The following is a 24,610-nucleotide window of genomic DNA, read 5'->3' on the forward strand; positions in this document are numbered from 1 at the left end:
ACTCAATGGTACGAGTGTTTTAGCCATTAGATTGTATTTCTCACAATTATTAGATCTTCAATTTTCAATCTCAACCATTAATTTTGTGTTTTAGCCATTAATTTTGTTTAGTTTGTACTTCTTCATTTTTTTTTTTAAACAAAATCTGTTTACTAACTGTTTTCAGTTTCCTATTTTTAAAATAGGCGAGCAGTATAAGCCCTTCTCCGGCCTGGGAAAAGCAGTGAACTCTAGAAGCTAGGGAGTTGTTCGCCTAAAAAATATGTTTAATAACTATTTTGTTTTTGTTATAAATAGATCAAAGTTAGAGAGATAACCTTTTTATTGGTACGTGCAAGGTAGATGTAAAATGTCACACTAAAAATATAGCACAAGAGGAGAACAAATAAAGACAGAGGAATAGATGATGTTACTGATATTTTTCTCTCGTTCTCTTCTTCTTATATTTTTCTGTATCTTTTGATTGCAGTCGAGTGCTCTATTTATAGAGCAACTCGTATTACTACATTTGAAATTTACAACACACTTTTTGACAAAATGATATCCTGAATTCCCAAAGTCAAATTTCAAACTATTATGGGAATTGACAATGTATATGTTTAGTCATAAACAATGCAAATGTTAAAAGCCAATCTATGAGGGCATTGAAAAACTTCACCAAAACACTCTGGGCATTCACTACCCATTAGCATTTTCAACAGTTTTCAGTTTTTTAATTTTTGTTTTCACATTTTTTAAAGTTGAAAATTCTCTTCCCAACTCTCGCATCCTCCATGTTTGACATTCGGTTAATGTCATAGGGCATAGAATAGCCAAGTTGGCATTGCACTTTGATCATAATTTCTTTTGGTTTGAGGATTCTCTGGACATTATCCGTGATGTTTTGAATGATTGTAGTGCTTGATTACTATTAATCAATCTACTGTTTTGCCTCAAAAATTAAAAACTTATTTAATAACTACTTTTAATTTTCAGTTTTCAGAAAAATGTAAATAAAATGCGCTAACAAAACATGACATGCAAACAATGTCTGCATTTCGGCCCTTTAATTTAAGTTTTGATTTGGGCTGGGCTGAAATGTTATTGGGTAGAGCTTTCATTTAGGCTTATTTTTGGCCCCTTTGCCCTAAAATCGACCACCAAGAGAATTCGATAAAATAAAAGAAAAACCTCTAGGCTCAGTGAGCAGTCTAACCTTGGTTAACGATGCAAGGGCAACTCATATAGCTAACAATCTCTACCATTATGACTCGAGGTACTGTGTTAAAATATTCCTCCATTCTCCCACTTACTTGTGTTAAAAAAAAAAAAAAGTCTTCGACAATTAGCTGGAATGATTAGTTTTTAACACTTAGTTGCAGAAATAATCAGTTACTAAAGTTTTTAGTAACGACAACATATTGGTCATATATCGATAATACAACAATTAAATAACAACATAAAAATAATATAATGATAACATGATAAAAACCGATCATTTATGCAATCAAATATCAAAAACTAACCATTCCCACTAATTGCCCAAAAAAATTTACCTATACTCTCCACAAGCTTTGGCTTCCATCGACAGAAGTGTTGCTCTCTTTTGTCTTTTCTTATTTATCGAAATAAATGTACCTCTATTACCCAAAAAAGCAAACAGTTTAGTTTGATTTATTAGTATAACCAACCTTATGGATGGTTTGTTTGCAAGAAAGTTGTTGAGACCGGCCGGCATGCATGAGATGGAGATAATTGGGTTATCTTTCTTTATTTCTTCCATGTTGATTCACGTGTTGCATGACACCACAACACGAACTCAGAGGCCCATAGCAGCCACTCCTTTACCAGATCAATTCAATGACTAGTGGAAGAAGTAAGCATTAATTCCCTTGGCTATGCATGCATCCTAGCGAGTAATAAAAGCAGGATGGTGTAAAATGTAGTAATGAACCCTTACACATATTTGTTATTAAGTATAAATTAGAGTAAAAGAAGAAGTAGAGAAAATCAAAATTATGTTAAAAGTAGTTAATTCACTAGACATATGATTATAAGCAAATTAGTTAAGGCCAAAAGATAAACTCCTAATGGATATATTGGTTAATAATGACAATTACGAGAGGTATTAATGAATCCTTTAGTAAGGCTTATCTTGACTAACAATAGATATGAACGAAGAGGTGTTAAGCATCCAACAATTGTCGATATTCTACAAACTAGCCGTTTGTGTAGTCATATATTGAAGAGTTTTGGTCATTTTTTGCCCTAACGATCCTACCAACTCCAACTTTTGGATAGTACATGGCAAAATGAAGGCGTTTTACTAAGTGGGTTGAATCGGTTGGATCGTTGTGGGAGTAGCGACATAGTATCACCTTGTCGTTTCTTAAAACAAGGTTTTGTGATCAAAACCCGATCAAATAGATAGAAAATCAGATAAAAGCTAAACACTTAATAAGACTTGAGGACTACAGAATTCATAAAACGAACAAACGTAGAGGCTAAAATTAATGAGAATATCAAGTATTAATTTAAGGGAATTGTTATTAGCACTCCAAAAATCTCATTTGGCACTTCAAACTTTCTATAATTAGAAAGAAAAATACACTTGTGAGGAGTGTAGAATGAGATTTTTTGGAATGCTAATAACAATTCCCTAATTCAAAACTATTGCTATAATTTACTCTTTCCAGATAATAGTGTAGTGTGTTAGCTGACACCACATGGTGTCACTCTAACAATAATTTTCTACGGTGTAGGGTTTCCAACTTTCCTACTAATTAAGAGACAAATTAAATCACATCAATATCAGTCACTTAGTACTACGGTCTAGTGGTATTCCTTTTCACTGATAAGTGAGGGGTTTTAGGTTCGATTCTCATCAAAGAAGAATTTGAACCATAGCCTCCCCTTAGTGTAGATAATATTGATTCTTTAAAAAAAAAATCACATCAATATCTCAATTGAACCAAATTTGGACATGAACAGATTCATATATATATATATATATGTTGGAATATGACAGGATTATCTTGGCTTTACTATGTGTGTATTTGATGTATATGGGGGTGTAATATAAGATCTGTGTATTGATATACATTTAACCAAGGGTGTGATAAGAGGTGTAACTTAACATAAGGGTTATACCCTTCTATAAGTGATGTGTTTTATCACGAAATGATAAGATCATTAGAGAAGTATCACAACTCTTTGAAAAGATTATGATGAAGTCTATAAAAGGAAGATTCATTCCTACAATCATATTCAAAGTAAAACAAACTATCTTCTTCCAGGGTGTTATTTCTTTCTTGGCACTACTAATCAATAGTCTAACGACATTAGAGTTCAATCTTGTGACGATTATGTGAAATCATCAGTGATATCAGAGCAAGGCTCTTTGATATTATATAAGCAAGAAATTTGAAAAGGGAAAGGAGATTTAAGAATCAAAGGTACGAAATCTGGTTTTTATTCGTCTGGTTCATTCGTGGTATTGAAGTTGGTCAGGTTGAATTCAAGTATCTGTGTTGTGAATCAGTGATACTGGGATGCTAATTGGAACTTCATGTCTGAAGTGACTGGTCCCAAATTTACAAATTGGTTTTATACACGCCTAATGTATAAAATGGTATTGCAAGGTCAACGATATCAAAAGGGATAAGGATAGGCACACGGTTCGGGAATTGTGTCAAATTTCAGATTTTTACATGAGGCTCGTACAGATTAAAGTCTTATTTTTTTTCTGAATCCGCAGACAATCGCGATCTAGATATTTCTATTTATATAAGGCGTCCATGTAATCAACAAAAGTCTGCACCAATCTGTTGAAGTGGGATCCAATCCCACTTCAGTCATACAAAAAGAAAACTAATACTTTAAATATCCTAATTCTACTTTAACTAAAACCGGGATTTTTTGTGATAAAATTTTACACCTGGCAGATTGTGCAAATGATAATTACCAAATTAAGGATAATATCGATGTTGTTGGTAGTGGGCCGTATGCCCGTCTCTCTAATATTTCTACTTGGTGGGTTATAAACTGGTATTTTAATTGATCAGTTGTGTCCTTTAGAAACTGTATCCAAAAGTTTTTAGAACAGCACAGAACTCAAAATTTCACAGAAAAGACACATGGAGGAGTAGTTAGTCGCCTTAATCGTTCAAATCACTAAAACTGGTTGGTTCTAGTTTGGGCTAATTGGTTGGTTCTAGACTTCTGCTCAATACTCTTTGGTGTTTTGCATTGAAATCCATAACCAGGACTTGCATATGGAAATTGATCGTTGCACATGATAAAGAAGGACCACATACCTTCCAATCCATGAGAAAACTTTGTATACAATTTAAAGTGGGAGATACATGCATTGAAGGATCTCGGGTTATAAATGGGAGAATAATAATGAAATGGCTCGTCCCGCTATTCTCCAGCACATAGAAGATGATTTTATAATCCTTTATGAGGGGATATAATTCTTAGATTGATATCATCAACCTACTTATGTGATATATGTGAATCGCGTATCAAATGAAACTCACAGAGGCACAAAATTTTACTAGAGACCAAGACATGGTTGAAAATCAATATATTGTCAATTATCAAGTGGGGGAGATATAATCAACAATTATGACAATAATATGGTTAGTGATGTGTTACTAAGTTCTAACAGAAACAATTAGAACAATGAGAGAAAAAGAAAAAGGAAATCGTCTCCAAGCAAACTTTGTTTCGGTTTAAGTTATTAATCAAAAAAGATGATTATGCTTTTAGTCAAGCATGAAGACAAAGTCAAGAGGGATAGCAAGAACTCAAGTCATGAAATTTATTGAATTAACTAATAATTATGTGTTTTTTTTATTCTAGTGAATTTTTACAGCAAATTTTGAGTAAAAACATAATGATTCCTTCTTGATTAATTAATAAACAAAATTGTGTTTTAATCTGGGCCGGTAACCCTCATAAGACAGCAATCAGCAGTGGGGTCGATGTGAGTTGTTTTCTTTGTCTTGTAAATTATTGGTGTTGTGGGGTAAGCACATAGAACTTGAGGCAAAGAAAAGTTGAAGCCCCAATAAGATGATTAAATGGTGATATATACATTGATATAAACACACCACCGGTAGGCAGCGGCACAAACAAAGTTCCCACAAAACCCTAAAAATTTAAAGTCTCACCTGCATGTGTCTCCAAGCATGTATGTATAACCACAACTTTTTTCCCAAACGTCAAAAAGCATAATTGCACGCTTACACATCATATTTTGTGCTTTTTTAGGTTTTGTGGCAATTGACGGTCAAATTATGAAATTTTTTTTCTCTATCGCCGTCTTTCTTTACAATTTTGTATTTATCTCTCTTATCACATCGTATGACCAAATTGATGGATGACGAGGCTCTGCCGAAAGAGTGCTAGTGCTGCCACAAATTGAATGGTAGCTGGGATTTTGAGTCCTTGAACCAATAAAATAGGTAAGAAAAACTTTAGTCCTACTTCACTCAAGGTTCTAAAAGACGCTAGGCACTAGTCAGGCGGCGGTTGGGGCTTAGCACCTAGGCAGCTATGCGGAGCCTAGACAGGCACCTAGGTGGACTAGGCGGATTTAAGTAAATTTATTGTATTTCATATAAATAAGTGTCTGTTTATACTTCAAATATATATAATTTCATCATAAACTAGAAAATATAATGACATATATATATATATATATATATTATGAAGTATTGAAACATAATAAAAATATGGGGAGCAAACATATAATGTGTTTTTATTTAAGTGTTCAATAAGTGTCTTACAATTTATTGAAAATAATAAAATACAAAAGGAAAGTTATTTATTTTCAACCTAGGCAAGTGTCTAGGCGGTCTTGACGCCATTTCTTAATTTTCAAATGCCTAGGCATTAATCGGGGTGGTGGCCAGTCGCCTAGCGCTTAGTCGGGACCTAGACGGCGCTAAGCGGGAATTTTTAGAACAATGACTACACTATTACCAACGTAAAAAGGGGACGAAGTTTGGGAGCTTTCTGCAGAATCTGAAGGAGATATGGAGGTGGTGGATGAGAGAACAAAGTTGGGCAGATGTTATATAGCTAATGTGGCACCGGCAAATACATGTCGACCCCAAAGAATAAAAAACAAGGTAACAAAATTAGGTTTGGGAAAGCTAGGCTGAGTTTTCATACCCCATGACTGAAGTGGTGGTACATATCTAGTGTGCCCACACGATTGGGTTTGGTCCACACTACTCCACGCAGGAAAGGAACAAAACAATTCAGATTGATCTGTAATACATTGACCAATGGTATGGTCAACAATTTAAGCTGGTACATACCTACACCATATATTGTGGATGATCATTTGGGATTCATGTAGCTTTTGAAAAGCTTTTGTTATGAAAGAAAAGATTCTAAAATTAACAAAATAGGAGGTAGAGGCTATTGTACTACTAACTTAATAGCAACCTTAATGAGTGTATGAAACTATTCTAAAATTTTCGTTTTAGGTACCACTTTGGAATTAAAAAAAAAATTGATGTACTAAATATTGAAAACTAACAAAATTTAATGTACTAAATTGAGATTAACCCTAAAAAAATATTTTAAAAACCCATTTTCTGCTCATTTGAAATGAAAGTACATTTTAAAAAACAATCCCAAATAAAGCTTAAAGATACTCTTTACATATCAATTTGCTTGCATGTTAGTTATATGCTTGCATTTGCAAATCACACACCTAACACCCCACGGATCGCAATTTTAATGCTGCTTGAACACAAATTTTATGCGTATCAAATTGCGCATTATACTATTTTTGGTAAGTATGATAGTTGATCTATTCAGGTCAGTCGGGTCACATCCTGATCCGGGCTCCACCACATTCCAGGTCCAATTCCGTCGTAGCAAGATATTATCCGTTTTGGGCCCCGACCACGCTCTCACGGTTTTGTTTCTAGAAACTCACATGAGAACTTTCCAGTGGATCATCCATCCTAGGATTGCTCTTGCGCGAACTCGCTTAACTTCAGAGTTTTAATGAACTTCGAAGCCAGTGAGCTCCCAAAAGGCCTAGGATCCAGAAGTTGTGGAATCTAACAAGTCGAATTCATGACATGCTGACCTTTATTTTATGTTAAAGCCAGCAAGTTACATAGAAACCGGTTGGAACATGTCCTTTTATGCGGTAGACGGTAGTCAAATTGTAAAACCATTCCGTTTAGCAAAAATTTAATTACTCTTATCACTTAGAAATATGTAAATAATCTCAACTGTAGATTTGTTAAGCTAAGCATGTTACTAACATATTGATCAAAGATTATTGCTTTGCAAATGACTTGGAAACTACAAGAATACCATCTGAACAATCATTCATACATGCATAGAGCTATTAGTCAACTATCTCATTGCTTTACCCTAACGATCTGAGGAGGTTGATGGATTTGCAGAATTCACTGGAGCTTTGGACTCCATTTCTCTCGGAGGCACCAAACCACCTGAAGCAGCAGCTACATTATCCGATTCAGTTGCCTCCGCTGCCTCTCTGAACTTCTTGTAAATATCACTTTTGTAAAATTTTCTTGTCCTAATTACCAAAATAAAAGAAATAAGGCTCCCAAAAAATGCCACTGCGGCCATTATAATGAAAGCCAATTTGTAGCATTGCACTCCCACACAACGTAAGTCCTCCCCTGCTTTTCTAGTCCTTCCCAAAGCCTTCAATTGCTTCATGGCCTCCGCATCGTATAAATTTCCGGCCACTTTGACATTGAGAAGATAAGCCCCAATAGGGCTAGCAGCACCACCAACATTGATCAGAGTAGCGTAGTACTTGAGGCCAAAGATCTCCGATATGATGGCGAAAATCAATGGCCATTGTGCCCCAAAACAGAACCCAATGATTACCGAAGCAAAGTAAAGAGAATTGGGGACGCCAAAGGCTATGAGAAGATGGCCAACACATGACAAGAGAAGCACAAGAGTGAGCATGAGGGGCCGAGGGAACATGTATTTTTTCAAAAGCACTTCCGAGGAGAAGCCAGAAGTGACTCTTCCGAGGTAATTCCATATGCTCACCAGAGATATAAAAGTGCTTATGCTGTCAGATGGGTAACCCAATGAGCTCCCAATCTGACCCAAGTTGTCGATGGCGGTTAAAGTTCCACCGACACCACAGCTTGTGGCAAGGAACAAGATCAGCATGTCGATGCTGAAAACTGCTTGCAGTATGGTGTAGTCCTCACCTCTATTCGGCCGGCTGAAGCAGCAAGAAGTTGGCTTCTGCTGGCTCTGTGTTTGTGGAGACTCTGCAGCAAGTTGCGGTGCTACTTCAACAGGAGCAGGAGGAGGAGCTGGAATTGGATTCTCAGCTACTACTTTGAGCTCAGATTGATCGTTCAACGCTCTTATTTTACTCTTTCGGATCTTCAATTCTTCGAATATAACAACGCTGAGGGGTAGACAGAGTAACAGAGTCACAACTGAAGCACTTGCGATGTACTCAATTCTTGAAAATTTGAACTTGTGCTGTATAATAATTATAGCCATGAGAAATCCAGCTAGGCCGAGAGTAATGTAGAGAAGATTGTAGAAAACCTTGAGCTCATTCGACTGTCTGACGTACTTTATCAACCGAATAATCGGAAGAAACACCATCGAAACAGAAGCCGGAAGCCAACCAATTAACAAAATCAGAGACTTTACGTCGTTTCCATAGAAAGCATGGAAGAGCTGCGTGATAATTGCACCACTTAGGCCAACAAGTCCCTTTAAAATCCCCAGAACACTGCCTCTACTTTCCGGGAAATTCTTCACACAGCTCACCACCGCGCCGGTGTTTGCAAACGTCTGTGAATTTGCACCTATGCAGATGTACAAACACATCTGCCACATGCGAGGCTTCGACGTCCGACCAGTCACCGCCAGCCATATCATGAAGTACCCGAAAAAGTTCATCAGCGCCCCGATTAACAGCACCACCCATGGCCCTGTTACCTCGTTGATGAGCCCGGCTATGATCCCGACATTACCTCCCAAGTCCTTGAAGAAGCTTAGAAGATTGACTGTCGTTTGATCATAGCCTAAAGAGGTTTTGACCTCATTTGAGTAGAGGCCGAACATGTACGTCGCGCCGGACATGGATAAGATAAGCATTGATGCAAAAACCATGAACCATCTGCCATGGAGAACTTGAAAGCCAAAGCTCCTCATCTCCTTGTTCCCAAAACCCGAGGTGAACTCAGCCGCCACCATATTTTTTTTGTTCTGGATAAGAATTTCCAACACTCTTGGGGTTTTGAGTTGTTACTTATAGCAGTATAGTGCATCTCCAATGGGTGTGTGTATATATATATATATGGTTAACAGATTGGCTGGAAGGGAGTGAGAACTGGAGGTTTCACATTGACTAGTTGGCCCACCTCAAGGAATCGTTGAAAGGTTTTTTTTATTTAGTGTGCACTGCATACTTTGGATTCAGTTTGTGCTCCTTTTGCAACATGTGAAAATGCTTTATGTACGAATTAACCATATGCATACAGACAAATTTAAGCGATGTGAGGTCAAAAGTTACAGTAAGGTTGCCGATCGCGTACCTAATACATATAAGGTATTTTTATATAAACATGATATTTCTTGTATTTTGGTCCTATTGATCAATTCGAGGCGCAAACTTATCTAGTGTAAAAATTAACCTAGTTAAGCAGCCTACCAAAATTTCTAACAAGTTGATTTTGATTAACAAAAATACAAATTTGGTGACTAATTTAGCAGACGTCAACATTCTTTGTCAAAAGAATCTGATTCAATAGTGTAAATTAACCATGTGCATATATATACTAACGTGATGCGCATACTGCATGATCATTTTATACAGAAAATTTCGATAAGGATGACTTAAGTAAGGTACTTCTCAGAAACGTATGAGTGTAGAACTGAAATGGAATAGGATTCCTTGAAAAGTAAGAAAGCTATTTTACAAAACTAGAATATTTGTGGAAACAAAGAAACTAACCAAGAAAATAGTCCATAATGGACATATGAATTGTGAATGTGCATTAAACCAACATGTTACACGAGGCCGGCGGCAACTTCCAGAGTTTTTGAAATCCAGTCCTAACTAGGATAATATTCTATCAATGATATTCTCTATGTATTAATCTCACTAAATTTTACGTCGATTCTATCAAATTTGAAAACTGAGTCTTAATCTCATTATTTAGTTACTCTTAATTAAAGAAAATACAAATTTATTGACTAGTTTCGTAGACATCAACAGTACTTGCGAAAAGAATCGTACTGTTGTTACTGTCAGTCAATCTTGAATTAGATAACCATGACCATTACCCTGCTTTTGTGCAGTAATCTTCTGCATAATTTGCAGCTCCGGAACCCCAAAATATCTTTGAAAGTTGACTGAGCATGCTTGCTGGAGTTATACGTCTTGTAATGAAGCTTATATGCTGATTTGCACAGCTGGCTTTGGAGCATTATTGGCTTCCATTTTAGTCAAGTTCAAGTTGGTTTAATAAAATTTAATTAATAAAGTGTTGAATGGCAGTATTAGTTTAAAATTTAAGTTAGATGAAAGTTGATGTACATCGTATGGGCAATAAAAATTGTAATCCAATTGAGTTATAAGTTCATACTAGATCATTCTTCTCATTAATATAAGATTCATTGTTGACACATTTCTTCATGTATGATGAATTTTCAAGTCGAATACGTAGACAATACAAATCAAATAATATAAAGCATGTGTGGCTGTTAAATTTCACATATGCGACAACTTATTCTAATGCCTTAAAAAGAAACATTTGATAAAGGCTTAAATGGCAAAATAGTTCGACTAGAATATTACGCATAATAAAAATAAAAGTTAAATATTAAATTTAAATATATATTATGTTTTAATTTAATTATTTTGTCGTTCAGCATTGTAACAACCAACGCCACAAGAACCTTCCAAAACGTGTTTTTCACCGTTTACTTATGCTTTTCTGGCGCCTGCCCTTTTATCCCGATTGGATGCCTTATTAAAGTGGAAATCGTAAAAGCAAAGATATTTATCACCTCAAGCTGGACCTTCACAACCAGTTACACATTGCGATGTAAGATAACCAATTAAAAGCTCGTCACGTCACAATTTTTAATCCGTACCGTGCAGTCGTGCACCATTTTATATGGCAAATAATATGCATATGGCACCTCAACTAATTATTTAGTTTTTGTAACACTACTCTTTTTCATTTAAGAAAAGCAATAACAATGAATTCAGTGATAGGATTGTTGTCCTACTCCACCACACATGCCTTGAAAAAACACTTTCACCCCAAAGATTGAGAGCTCGAGCTCATAAATTTACAAAAGAATAAGAAATGAAAGCTCAATTTATCGACACTTTTGAATTCTATGAGCATCTCTATTGAAAATGTCAAAAGATAATTGTTAAATGTTAATTTGATTGTTGATGTAGTAATGTCAATTTTTTTTTTCAACCTATATGTTTTTTTTTTTTGGTTAAAAATGATATTTATATAACCTGTTTAAAAAAAATCAATAAAAATACATTTTTAAGATTTATAATTAGTGTAAACAGGACCTACATAATAAAATAATTAAAGAATTAATTGATATTACTTTTTTCATATGTCAAATTTGACAGCAAAATACTCATATGTCATTTCATGTAGGATTGACATACGTTTAGATTTTTTTCCTACTTTCAAATTTAATTATGTGTTATTCTACTTAGAATTTAACATATTCTTTAGAGACGGTCTAGTAAACAAACAATTGTTTTGCCTAATTATGATCTCACCAACTGCGTCATATTCCCGTCAGAACGCAAAAGACTGCTTTAGGTGAAAAATTTCAAGGGAAGACCCGTATTTTGGGAATATGACATGAAAAATCAAATACCAATACGGTATGATTTGACTATATCTTAAGCTCCAAATCTTGTCTTTTAGGAGCTTTGGATAAGGGAAGATATTTGAGTGGGGGTGATGATCTTTCTAACATGATAAATACTATAATACGAATCAACTTCGAAAGTAAATTTCGACTGGATACAAATATTAGTTTGGTTTTAAATACAAACGATTTAAATTTAATATATCAAACGCGTTTAGCTTATCTAGTATCACACGACAAAAAGAGGTAGATAGATTTCATTAATCAACAAGAACAATTACAAGGGATGACACGTGGATATATTTTCTTCAATAATCAGTATATTGATTTGGAGTTAATTTGCATAGAGAAACATAATAAGTAAATCGCTATTTGACTACCACAAGCACCATAATTAAGAATGTTTCGCAAAGACAATAAATGCAATAAATATATTATAGGACATACAATCATCACCAACAAGCGAGACCATGTTAAAGCCATCAATGACAGACAATGCAACATATGATACCACATGTATATGTCTGGACTTCAAAGGTTTTTTTTTTTTTTTTTTTTTTTTTTTTTTTTGTTATGATTTTGGATCAAGTGAACTTTTGAAATCATAGAGGGAGTGTGTCAACAAGTTTTGGAATAATCTTGTATTATTGAATTTCAAATTAGAGTTGATTAGTAGTAGGCACAAAGTCGAAGTAACAGGAATTAAAACGTATTTGCGTATCAAATCATCCATGCATTCAATTGGACAATCAAAGAGGCGTGGATGTTTTGTGACCAAATTCCAAAATCCAGATTTGAATGGCATTGGTTTAAGTATTTGACAATTCAATCAGATTGGACCACATACTGAATGATTGGTTTCTTCTGGCTTCAAGGGTATTTGAATTATTGGGGAGTAGTCAGTATATTTGTCTTTAAGTTCGACTTAACCTGCCTAATTAGTAGGAGTTTTTATGCCTAATTAGTAGAATTATTTATGCCTCGCCTTTTCAGAAGGCCCAACTGCAGGACCAGTTTCAAGTTTTGCTTGCCCAAGTAGTAAGGGTTTAAGCAAGTGTGGGCTTGGTTGGGAAAGTTTGACCATGTACTGAGTTCATGCAGTCTCTAATGGACAGGTTGGCCTTTTTCGTCTAGAGGAGGATTATTTCCCTTCCTAATCTCTTTATCCTTCACTTCCCTTCTATTTAAACAATTAAGATTAAGTCACATCAACATCTTATATTGATTTTTTTATAAGGACAAGAAGACAAAAAACAAAGTGTGAAAGGAAGGAAGGGAATGTGATGGAAATAGGAGGAGAGAGAGTCCTGTAGGAATAAACTCAAATATTTTCTAACATTGAACCCTAGAACACATCGCAATTTTAATTACATAGATGAAGCTAACCTGCAGAAGACATTGTCATGTTTCAAAGAGACTCTTCTACTCACTAGAGACCTTAATATTCTTATGGTGATAGTCCCAAATACGAAGAACAACTTCTCTGTGAGTAGGGAATCCTTTATATAGAGTTAGTGCTCCCCAACTTCCATCTATCGTGGAGGATGGTTATTGCACAGTTGCCTCTAATTCCGCAGTGCATGTAGTGAAACTGACACGTGCTTCAAACCACAAGCACTATGGATGAACTTCCTCAATTGTATGATATGGTTTTTCCACGTATTTAAAAAACCCCAACTGACTTATAATTTCAAATATGCTGACTCACTATTATCAATACTAGTTGAGTCCAAATAAAGGATTCCTACATTCTCCCACTTGGACTTAACTAGTCTTTGGATTTGAATCAACATATTCAATTATAAGTCACCCTTAAGTGATCACAATGGGTTTTTTTTTTTTTTTTTTTTTTACGCAATCCATATTTTATACACATCTACCAACAGTCCTATTTAAAAACGAACTCCAGAAAACAATGCAAGTAAAGAACTGCATGCACCCTGAAATCACGTTTTTAGCAAGTCCTAATGTATGATGTCAATGGCATATACATATATGTTCAATCCATATCATTTTATGCACTACAATTATCACACTCTTGCTTCGAACAACTGAACTTCAAATCCAGTTCCAGCTTCTTGTGCATAACAAACTTATACAATGTGTTCTTTGGAACAAACATCGATCACATGCATTTAGTGCTTCAAATAAGTCTGTACATGCAGTATAAATAATAATTAATACATAAGCTTGAAAGAAATTCGAAACATAATTTGCAGCAACACCTACATGTCAGTGATCATGATTTATCCAGCAACATTCTTTTCACTCCCACATACCAGCTAAATCAAAGCTTTCATATAACCCCATGCTTGTGATGTGTTCTTTAAAGACTCCCACTGCTAAAGGCTTTGTTAAAGGATCAGCAATCATCCTTTTGGTATCAATGTGCTCCACTAATATGTCACATTTCTTCACATGCTCCTTTACAGATAGATATTTGACATCCATCAAGCGTGTTGCCTCAAATTTCTTATTATTCTTGGAGAAAAATACAGCTGCTTTATTGTCACAATAGATGACCAAAGGTCTTGAAATTGAGTCCACCAATCTCATGAAAGTAATAAGATTTTTCAACCACAACCCTTTCTTCGTTGCTTCAAATAAAGCTATGAACTCAGCTTCCATAGTTGAGGTTGCCAAAGCCTTTTGTTTAACACTTTTCCAGGATACTGCTGCACCTCCAAGTGTGAATACATAACCACTCATGGATTTCCTATCATCCAAACATCTTGCAAAATCGGAGTCCGTGTATCCTACTAGTTCAAGGTTCTCCACACTCCTATAAACCAACATGTAGGATTTTGTTCTTTGTAAATATCTCAAGACCTTCTTAGCTACAACCCAATGTTGTTCCCCTGGATTAGCTTGGTACCTCCCCAGTACACTAATTGCAAAGGCTAAATCAGGCCTTGTACAAACCTATGCATACATAAGGCTTCCCACCAATGAAGCATATGGTTTTGTTGACATTCCATGTTTCTCCAGTTCATTCTTTGGGCATTGAGATTTATTGAGCCTGTCTCCTTTCCCCATTGGTATTTCTCCATTCGAACAATGTTGCATGTTGAACCGTTGGAGCACCTTTTCAATATAAGACTTCTGTGAAAGCCCCAATAATTTGTTCGATCTGTCTCTCACAATTTCAATGCCCAGAACAAAAGAAGCATTCCCCATATCCTTCATTTCAAAGGTTTTAGATAACAACCTTTTTGTCTCCAACAACATATTCATGCAATTACTAGCTAAAAGTATATCATCCACGTACAAAATGAGAAAAACAAATTTCGAACCACATACCTTAACATATATGCAGTCGTCAATTTTGTTCTCAATAAAACCCATGGCTGTGACTTTTTGATCAAACTTCATAAACCACTGTCTTGATGCTTGCTTTAAACCGTATATGGATTTGTTCAACTTACAAACCATATTCTCATGTCCTTCTCTTACAAATCCCAAAGGTTGTTGCATATAAATCTCCTCGTCCAACTCTCCATTAAGGAAAGTTATCTTGACATCCATTTGATAGAGCTCAAGATCGTAATGTGCAACCAATGACAAAATGATCCTCAAGCTGTCTTTCGTAGAAACTGGGGAAAAAGTTTCAGAATAATCGATCCCTTCAGTTTGTGTGAAACCTTTAGCTACAAGTCTCGCTTTATACCTCTCCACTTTACCATTCAAATCTCTTTTGGTCTTGAAGACCCATTTGCAGCCAATTGGCTTGACATTCAATGGTGCTTCCGTCAAGGTCTACACGTTATTAGTTTGCATGGACCTTAGTTCATCAATCATTGCTTCTCTCCAATAGTTGGACTGTTGGGTCTCCATTGCTTCATAAAATGTCACTGGATCATCTTGTATGCCTTCACACATTTCTATTTCCTGAAGATACACCAAGTAGTCACTTGAGATGGCTAACTTTCATTGTTCTTGCTGGTAATACCCTTCTCTCCGCTGTGGATTGTGATGAAGTTCCAATGTCAGGTTGCTCACTATTCTCCATTGTTACTTGTTGCTCAGGTAACCCACCAAAGAGTTGCGATGAGGTCCCTGCATGAAAATCTGATCCTACCCCACTCAATGAATAATCAAAGTTATCAATATTAAACTCAATTTGTTGCTGATTATATTGATCACTCCATCATCATGTTCAATTATGTGGGTCCCGTAAGTTCCATCATTATCAAACCATTCAATGTTATTATCAGGCAATACATTGCCAGTTTCTTCAAGGTTGAATCTTGATGCCTCAATGTCTGGTTCCAGTGAGCACTCCCCTTCTTCAATAAACTTGGCAACTCCAGTCTCAAAGATTCTCATAGGAAAATCAGTAGAATAAAATCTATACCCTTTGGTCTTTGCAGGGAATCCCACGAAGTGACAAGAAATTGTCCTCGAGTCTAATTTCTTTTCTCTTGGGTTGTAAACTTTTGCTTCTGCACGACACCCCCAGATATGCAAATGATTAAGACTTGGTTTACGCCCTATCCATACCTCATAAGGAGTCTTACTCACAGCCTTTGTTGGGACTCTATTCAAGATATAGTTTGCCATTTGTAAAGCTTCTCCCCACAAGTATTGTGGAAGTTTTGCACGACTCATCATGCTCCTCACCATCTCTATTAGAGTCCCATTCCTTCTCTCAGCCACACCGTTTTGTTGTGGTGTACCTGGAGATGTATACTGCGCTTGAATTCCACACTGCTCTAGATAGACTGCCAGATGACCCTTTGCCTGACCAATCTCAGTGTACCTGCCATAATATTCCCCTCCTCTATTTGACCTTAAAACTTTTATGGACAAATCCAATTGATTCTCAACTTCAGTTTTAAAAATTTTAAAACATTCAAACACTGAAGTCTTATCTTTGATCAAATAAAGATATGTGAACCTTGAGTAATCATCAATAAAAGTCACAAAATATATATTTCCACATAGAGTTTTAATTGGGAAAGGTCCAGACACGTCTGTATGGATTACTTCCAAAAGCTTTTCACTCCTTATTGAACTCTTTTTCTTGACTTTAGTTAGTTTACCTTTGCAACAATCAATACAATCCTTTAAATCACCAAAGTCCAAAGTCGGCAATATGTTGTCCTTTATTAATCTTTCCATTCTGACTTTTGAAATATGGCCTAATCGTTTATGCCACAACATGGCAGATGATTCATTTGATTGCAATCTTTTACTCGGCAAAAAGGTCTCAACATGCAAGCAATTTGAATTGGAAAAAATGGAACACAACAACTGCCAAAGATCATTTACTAAGAAGCAAATTCCAACAACAACGTTTGGATTATTTTTCATAGAAATTCTGATGCTTTCATTATCACCAACGAAAGCATAACCAGATTTTACAAGCTTAGATGCAGAAATTAAATTCCTTCTTAATGAAGGTACATATAAAACATGAAACAACTCTAAAACATGACCACTTGACAGTTTCAACTTTAGATTCCCTATAGCCTCGACTACCTATTTCCATTGCCAACATAAACTTGAAAAACTTCATTTTTTGTTGTTGTAGTTCCTCTTGTGAACCCCTGCAGAGAATTGGTGATATGCACCGAACAACCAGTGTCAAACCACCAAGAATTTGGAGGGACTTCAACAAGATTAGTTTCAAAACAAACAAAAATTTCAACAAAAGAAATACCTTTCTTAATTTTCCAATTCTTGCGTTTATCACAATCTTTCTTCATGTGCCCATATCTTTTGCAAAAATAGCATTTGACATTGTCCATATTTTCCTTAGACATCTTAGGTCCCTTAGAGGAGGAGGCATTCATGGCAGTATCATAAGATTTGAATGGCTTAGGAATCTTACCATGTTGATACATAGGTTTCTTACCCCTATCTGCCTGCATGAAATTGACATGGTTGATCATTTGGTTCTTCTTAATTCTTGCTTCCTCTTGAGCGCAGATCGATATGAGATCATCTAGTGTCCATTTCTCCTTTTGAGTGTTGTAGGAGACCTTCAATTGCTCAAAACTTGATGGCAGTGAATTTAGTGCCATATGAACGACAAAAGCATCGTCCACAGGCACCTCCAAGTCTTTGAGCTTTGAAGCAGTTTCCACCAGTTTAAGAATGTGCTCTCTCACACTCTTATTTTCATCAAACTTGAGTGTGGTGAGAGTGGTCATCAAATTCCCCATTTCAGCCTTCTCTGATTCCCTGTACTTTGCCCCAATTGCCTCCAGGAAGTCTTTGGCCTTGTCACCAACAACAATTCCTCCACGCACAGTCTCACTCATGGTCCTTTTCATGACCATCAATGACATCCTATTAGCTTTCTCCCATTTCTCATGTTTCAACCTCTGTTCAGCGGTTGAAACATCAGTAAGTGGTTCAGGCTCTTCCTCCCTCAGTGCCAAATCGAGGTCCATCAGGCCCAGGACAATCTCAATGTCTTGTTTCCATTTCTTGAAATTTCCTCCACTTAAAGGCTCAATCGAAGAGAAATTCATGGCTGGAGTATTCACTGCAAAAGACAACTGATTATCGTCAGTAACTAACCAATGCATGTTTGTACCACACTTATGAGCAAGAGGTACAGACTGTCATTGAAGGATAATCTTTTCATGCGTATATCTCAGGCCTTTGGACAAGAGTTTATGCTGAACAAAGACACCATGCGTGATTCAAATAGCTTGCCTGCTCATACATATTTTCTTTTGAGAAAAATGTGGACGTTGCATGAATCTCATCACCAGAGAATAAAGTGTATACATTTAAACAACTTAAATAATGCAAAAAGTGCATGATGATATGAATTTAAAATTGCAGAACTCATCATACAGAAAATTAAACACAAACATATTGGTTCCAGGGCTTGTTAGTTTGCTCTATTACCAAATGTAGGAATAAACTCAAATATTTTCTAACATTGAACCCTAGAACACATCGCAATTTTAATTACATAGATGAAGCTAACCTGCAGAAGGCATTGTCGTGTTTCAAAGAGACTCTTCTACTCACTAGAGACCTTAATATATATTCTTATGGTGATAGTCCCAAATACGAAGAACAACTTCTCTGTGAGTAGGGAATCCTTTATATAGAGTTAGTGCTCCCCAACTTCCATCTATCGTGGAGGATGGTTATTGCACAGTTGCCTCTAATTCCGCAGTGCATGTAGTGAAACTGACACGTGCTTCAAACCACAAGCACTATGGATGAACTTCCTCAATTGTATGATATGGTTTTTCCACGTATTTAAAAAACCCCAACTGACTTATAATTTCAAATATGCTGACTCACTATTATCAATACTAGTTGAGTCCAAATAAAGGATTCCTACAAGTCCTACTCTTTTTTGCCTTTGTCGTTGCAGTACTAGCATAAGTTGTTGGCAATTTCGTTGGCGACTATGAGTTCTTGATGTGTACAAGACTCACTTGTATTTTCTGCTAGTCTCTATTAAGTTTGCATCAGATTGTACATAACTTATCTCAACCTAACTGTAACTAGGGTTTTGCATAAATCAGTCTTCTTTACACAGTTTATTACTTGCTTACTTGTTAGAACTATCATACTTCTTGTCATAGACTCAAGTTTTCGTTATCCATGAAACAGTCTAACAAATGGACGGTCAAGATCAAGTATTACATTAGATATGTCAAAAGAACGAAACTCAGATACAAGCTTTTTTTTTTGTTTTTTTTTTTTTTTTTTCCCTCTTTCTCCAGATAGAGAAAGATCAGACGAAACTAGCTATTGGGCAATAGTCACATGCGAGGCACTTACTCTCTCCAAATGGGGGTTAGATGGTCATGCTTTTGTTTGTAAATTAATTGGTCGCTCGTTGGCCTGCATTGAGATGTTTGCTTAATACTGTATTTAGATTAAGCTAGTGACCATTTTTAAGTCCATTTAGATATGAGATCGACACAGGAAAATGCCTAATGGAACTCCTTCGATTAGGAAAGGGATAGCTCAACTCCTGGATATATCTGTTCTATTATTTTATTTTGCGAACATAATTGCCACCAATTTTTTTTTTGTTCACTTGTGATGTATCCAATAAGGCCGTCTCATTGTTAATTAGAACATTTCTTGATTGCTTAATTAGCACATACACAGCAAATCAAATGTCAAACAGTCCGTCCACGATCAAGTAGTTATGGGTTGTTATCTTGTATGGCTGTCTGAACGTTTATAGTGTTATTATAGTTTATAATTGTGGAAAAACACAATATCACGTTTTATTCAATGCAACGTGAAATGAACGAGTGAGATTGAAAAAAACATTTCATATACATTTTGCACTTTTATCTACTTTGTAATATATCGGTACACTTGAAAGTCACCTGATATTATAGTCACACGTGCCTTATTTTAGTGTGTGACATTAATTCATTATCCTGACAACAAGAGATAATAGGTCCGACACAAGAATCAAAGTTAGTAAAGCCAAAGGTTTCAGTCCATGAAGTACAAAACAGAAGATAACTACGTACCATTGTCGCTAACCATTCGTTTTAAAGGGACGATTACTGTGGCAGTTACTAGCTACCTACCATGGAATCCAGACCATATTTCTGTCTTCTCATTGCTCAAAGTTCTTTGATTTGTCTAAGTCATCATATATTGTTATGTAATTGTCAATTTATAACCTTAACCTATGTCAAATCTTCAACTATATATAGTTACCATATTTTTCCTATAATTGCATGGCCCATTGCTCCAGTCAAGCCAACAAAAGCCGGCCTCCTTGTAACATACACAGTTGTCTTTGCTCAGATTCATACGTAGCTAGCTCTTTCCTTCCTCTCACTTCTGTTGCTGTCTAGGCTTTAATTTCTTCCACAAACTTTAGTTCTGAGGGGGAAAGACGTTAGTTAGCTATGGAGGATGATGCTAAGAAATTGGAAGAAGGTCTTCATAAGAAGGATGATGATTTGATTGACAAAAAAGTAACAACGCGTAGTGATCGTAATGGCAGTGGAGATTTCATTGCCCATGATCATGAGGATGAGGAGAGGAAGAAAGTTGATGCGGTGGCTCCTCTGGAAGAGAAGGAAATCAAGGGGGAGGAGCAACCAGTTCTAGTGGTTAAGCAAAAGAGCAAGAGAGTTGCTACTTTGGATGCATTTAGAGGCCTTACCATAGTGGTACGTACATTTAAGTTAAGAGTCTACTATATGCTTTGTCATTGGATTTCACATACTCAACCGTTATGCTTCACAATCTAACAACATTATTCGTTATGTATTGAATATCACTTAACAACTATTAAGGTTATTACTGTGTAATTAACAACATATCATAATTTGAACGCTCTGGTAAGAGAACATTTTGCTCACATCTGTATGTGCACATGTAGGTGATGATATTGGTAGATGATGCTGGAGGAGCATATGCGCGTATTGATCACTCACCATGGAATGGATGCACATTGGCTGATTTCGTGATGCCCTTCTTCCTCTTCATTGTAGGCGTCGCTATAGCCCTTGCTTTCAAGGTATACCATATACATACACACTGCTCCTTCCAAGTTTTTTTTTTTTAAGTCACATTGGAGGGTTTTAAACTTCAAACGTACGTTATCTACTATCCATCACCCTACACAACCTCACCGCTAGGCTAACCCCAGAGGCTTCTTTCAAGTTCTTTTATCGCTCTTGCATATTATGCAACGCACACTACTAAATACATAAGGTAATTAGTAATCTTATTACCTTTGGACTTTTGGTTAATTAAGTCTAGCTAGATGGCAGAAGTGAACAAATTCTTAATATACTCCTTATGCAAATTGGATCATTGCCATAACTACCAAATATGTGAAAATTTTCGATTTTGCAGAAAATTCCGAAGATAAATGATGCAGTCAAGAAGATTATCCTAAGGACATTGAAGCTCATGTTTTGGGGAATTATTTTGCAAGGTGAAAGTCCTCTGTCAAGAAAAAAGCCTTCCTTTTCAAGAAACTTTGTTTAAATAATAACACATCGAATTTGTTGTTGTTCCAAATTTTAATTCTTTCACTCTCATGTGTTGTGCAGGAGGATACTCCCATGCCCCCGATGATCTTGCTTATGGAGTTGACATGAAACAAATCCGATGGTTCGGCATCCTCCAGGTATTTCCCTCAACCCAAATTTATGTTTAAGCTATTTTTTTTCTAATGAAACTTACTTAAGGACTAATTAATCTGACGTTTCCAAATCTAATCTCCTCGTGTTGTGTATGTGTTGGTAAAATGGCGAGCAGAGAATAGCATTGGTTTACTTTGTTGTTGCTCTAATTGAGACAGTCACCACCAAGCTCAGACCAACTTTACTTGCCCCTAGGACACACCTCGATTTTCACTGCATATAAATGGCAGTGGTGAGTTATATAACAGATTATATCCTTAATTCAAATTTAATATCTTTGATCTATGTGAATATATATTTTTTTACCATTCTGCAGGATTGGAGGGTTCGTCGCATTCCTTGTCTACATGATCACAACATTTTCATTATACGTTCCAGATTGGAGTTTTGTGGTAGACGAAAAGGACGGACCAAAAAAATTCTTGGTATGTATATTTGTTTCGGACTAACTATATCGGAAGCTTTCAGCATACATTACAATTTCTGGCACTGCTTAACATTTACCTTTTTTTTTTCCAGGTGAAGTGTGGGATGAGAGGACATCTGGGACCTGCCTGCAATGCCGTTGGATATGTGGATCGACAGGTCTGGGGAATAAACCATCTCTACACACAACCCGTCTGGAGACGCTTGAAGGTTAGCTCTTAGCTCTACTTGATGCAGTTTTATACTGAGTGCACTACATTGTGTTTGTGTATGCGTATTTATAATAGAGGCGTGACTTACAGCAAGGGTTTGTTACTTGTAGCTCAAGTCATTACGAGCATTTATGCATGAACCTGAGGTCCTGCGTTATGAGTTTGTTGTTAATATAATATGATTTTTAATTTGTATGTGACAATTTTGTAGGCCTGCACGCTTAGCTCTCCGAGTGATGGTCCTCTTCGAAAGGGTGCTCCAGATTGGTGCAGGGGGCCATTTGAACCTGAAGGCTTGTTGAGGTATGTCAGTTGACCAACACTAAAACCAGGGAAAGTGCATACTTGTAAGGAACAAATGTGAAACTTAACCACTTTTGGTCACTCTTCTTTCGCAGTTCGATTTCAGCTATCCTTAGTGGCGTCATTGGCATCCATTATGGCCACATTTTGATCCATTTCAAGGTTACCCATCTCTCTAAACTCGCAGATTACTGCAGTACTTCTCAGTTAAATTTGAAATTTCAATAAGGATGATGAAGTTGGGTTCTCATGCAGGGTCACGCGGAGAGGCTCAAACAATGGGTCTCAGTGGCTGTTGTCATGATCATCATAGCCGTCATTTTACATTTCACAGACGGTAAGCTTCCTTCCCTTTTTGGTGCCTTCTTGGCTACGCGTACGTCTCAAGCAATCTATGTTTTTAGGTTTTCTTAATTAACGTGTCCACTCGCTTTCAGCTATTCCTATCAACAAGCAACTCTACAGCTTCAGCTATGTTTGTTTCACCGGCGGTGCAGCTGGACTAGTTTTTTCTGCATTTTACTTATTGGTAAGCCAGTTAAATATGTTCAAGCCCGTTCACATTTTCATTTCAAGTGCAATTTAGAAACTAATGCAGAGATAATTAATGACTATCTGCTATATGATGCACAAACAGATCGATGTTTGGGGCTTTCGGACGCCATTTTTGTTCCTAGAGTGGATAGGAATGAATGCAATGCTGGTGTTTGTGATGGCAGCTCAGGGCATCTTCGCAGCATTCGTAAACGGATGGTATTATGAATCCGAAGACAACAACCTAGTAAGTAGTGTACCAACCCTCCTTGTAAAAAATCATACAAAATTGCTTTTCTTCGTAACAATTTCCCGGAACTGTTTACAGGTGAATTGGATCCAAAACCACGTTTTCATCGATGTGTGGCACTCAGAGAGGCTGGGAACCCTCTTATATGTGATATTTGGTGAGATCTTGTTCTGGGGAGTAGTTGCAGGCATCTTGCACAAATTGAAGATATATTGGAAGCTCTAGAACCAGAAATTGTTGTCACATTCGAGAACTGATTTCCGTCCACCTCGTTTCTCTTTACCCACACTTTTCGTTACTTTTGTTTGTTGATCCTCCATAGAGGTGTACGGAAATCACTATTTCCCTTACCCTTCATGGGTTCTTTTGGGCATGGATTTTGTGTTTTTTATTATCTAGTGCGGAAATCACTATTTCCTTTACCTTCATGGGTTCTTTTGGGCATGAATTTTGTGTTTTTAATTATCTAGTGAATAGATTCTTCATGTTTTCTATTATTTTGTGCGCTTATTATACAAAATGTAGTAGTATGTGTACAAAATCCCCTCAAAAAAGCATGTGAATTATCAATTAGTGTTGCAAATCTTTATAGAAAATTGAAGTGTCCAGCAGTGCTCAACTTGTAGTGAACGCAATAGGTGAACCTATCTGCAGTTGGTGAAAGTTTTCCAACTTTGTGACCTGAAACACCTTTTTTTTTTTCCTTTAAAGCATGAGAAAAGGACTCTTGTGAATTGAAAGAAACCACCGATCACCACGAGATGGCTCAATGATTGGGAATGAATTTCAGGCTCGTATCTTGGGTTCGATTCTTGATGTTGATGAATCACATGATGGTGGCTAAAGGGAGGATAAAATACCGCTATGAGTCTTCCTGACCCCTAAAATGA

General features: G+C 36.4%; 1 protein-coding gene and 1 pseudogene across 1 annotated transcript; one reads left to right on the top strand and one right to left on the bottom strand.

Moving 5' to 3' along the window:
- Window positions 1-7,280: 7,280 nt before the first annotated feature.
- LOC103965696 (protein NUCLEAR FUSION DEFECTIVE 4-like) lies at window positions 7,281-9,345 on the bottom strand. The gene has a single exon (XM_009378770.3). The coding sequence runs from the start codon at window positions 9,223-9,225 to the stop codon at window positions 7,390-7,392; it is 1,836 nt and encodes a 611-aa protein (XP_009377045.1). The 5' UTR covers window positions 9,226-9,345; the 3' UTR covers window positions 7,281-7,389.
- An 11,264-nt stretch (window positions 9,346-20,609) lies between these two features.
- LOC103965694 lies at window positions 20,610-24,103 on the top strand (annotated as a pseudogene).
- Window positions 24,104-24,610: the final 507 nt, after the last annotated feature.

This window comes from the organism of the source record quoted next, unplaced genomic scaffold (assembly GCF_019419815.1).
Source record: "Pyrus x bretschneideri cultivar Hongxiangsu unplaced genomic scaffold, Pyrus_bretschneideri_v1 Contig45, whole genome shotgun sequence".
In the NCBI taxonomy this organism is placed as follows: domain Eukaryota; kingdom Viridiplantae; phylum Streptophyta; class Magnoliopsida; order Rosales; family Rosaceae; genus Pyrus; species Pyrus x bretschneideri.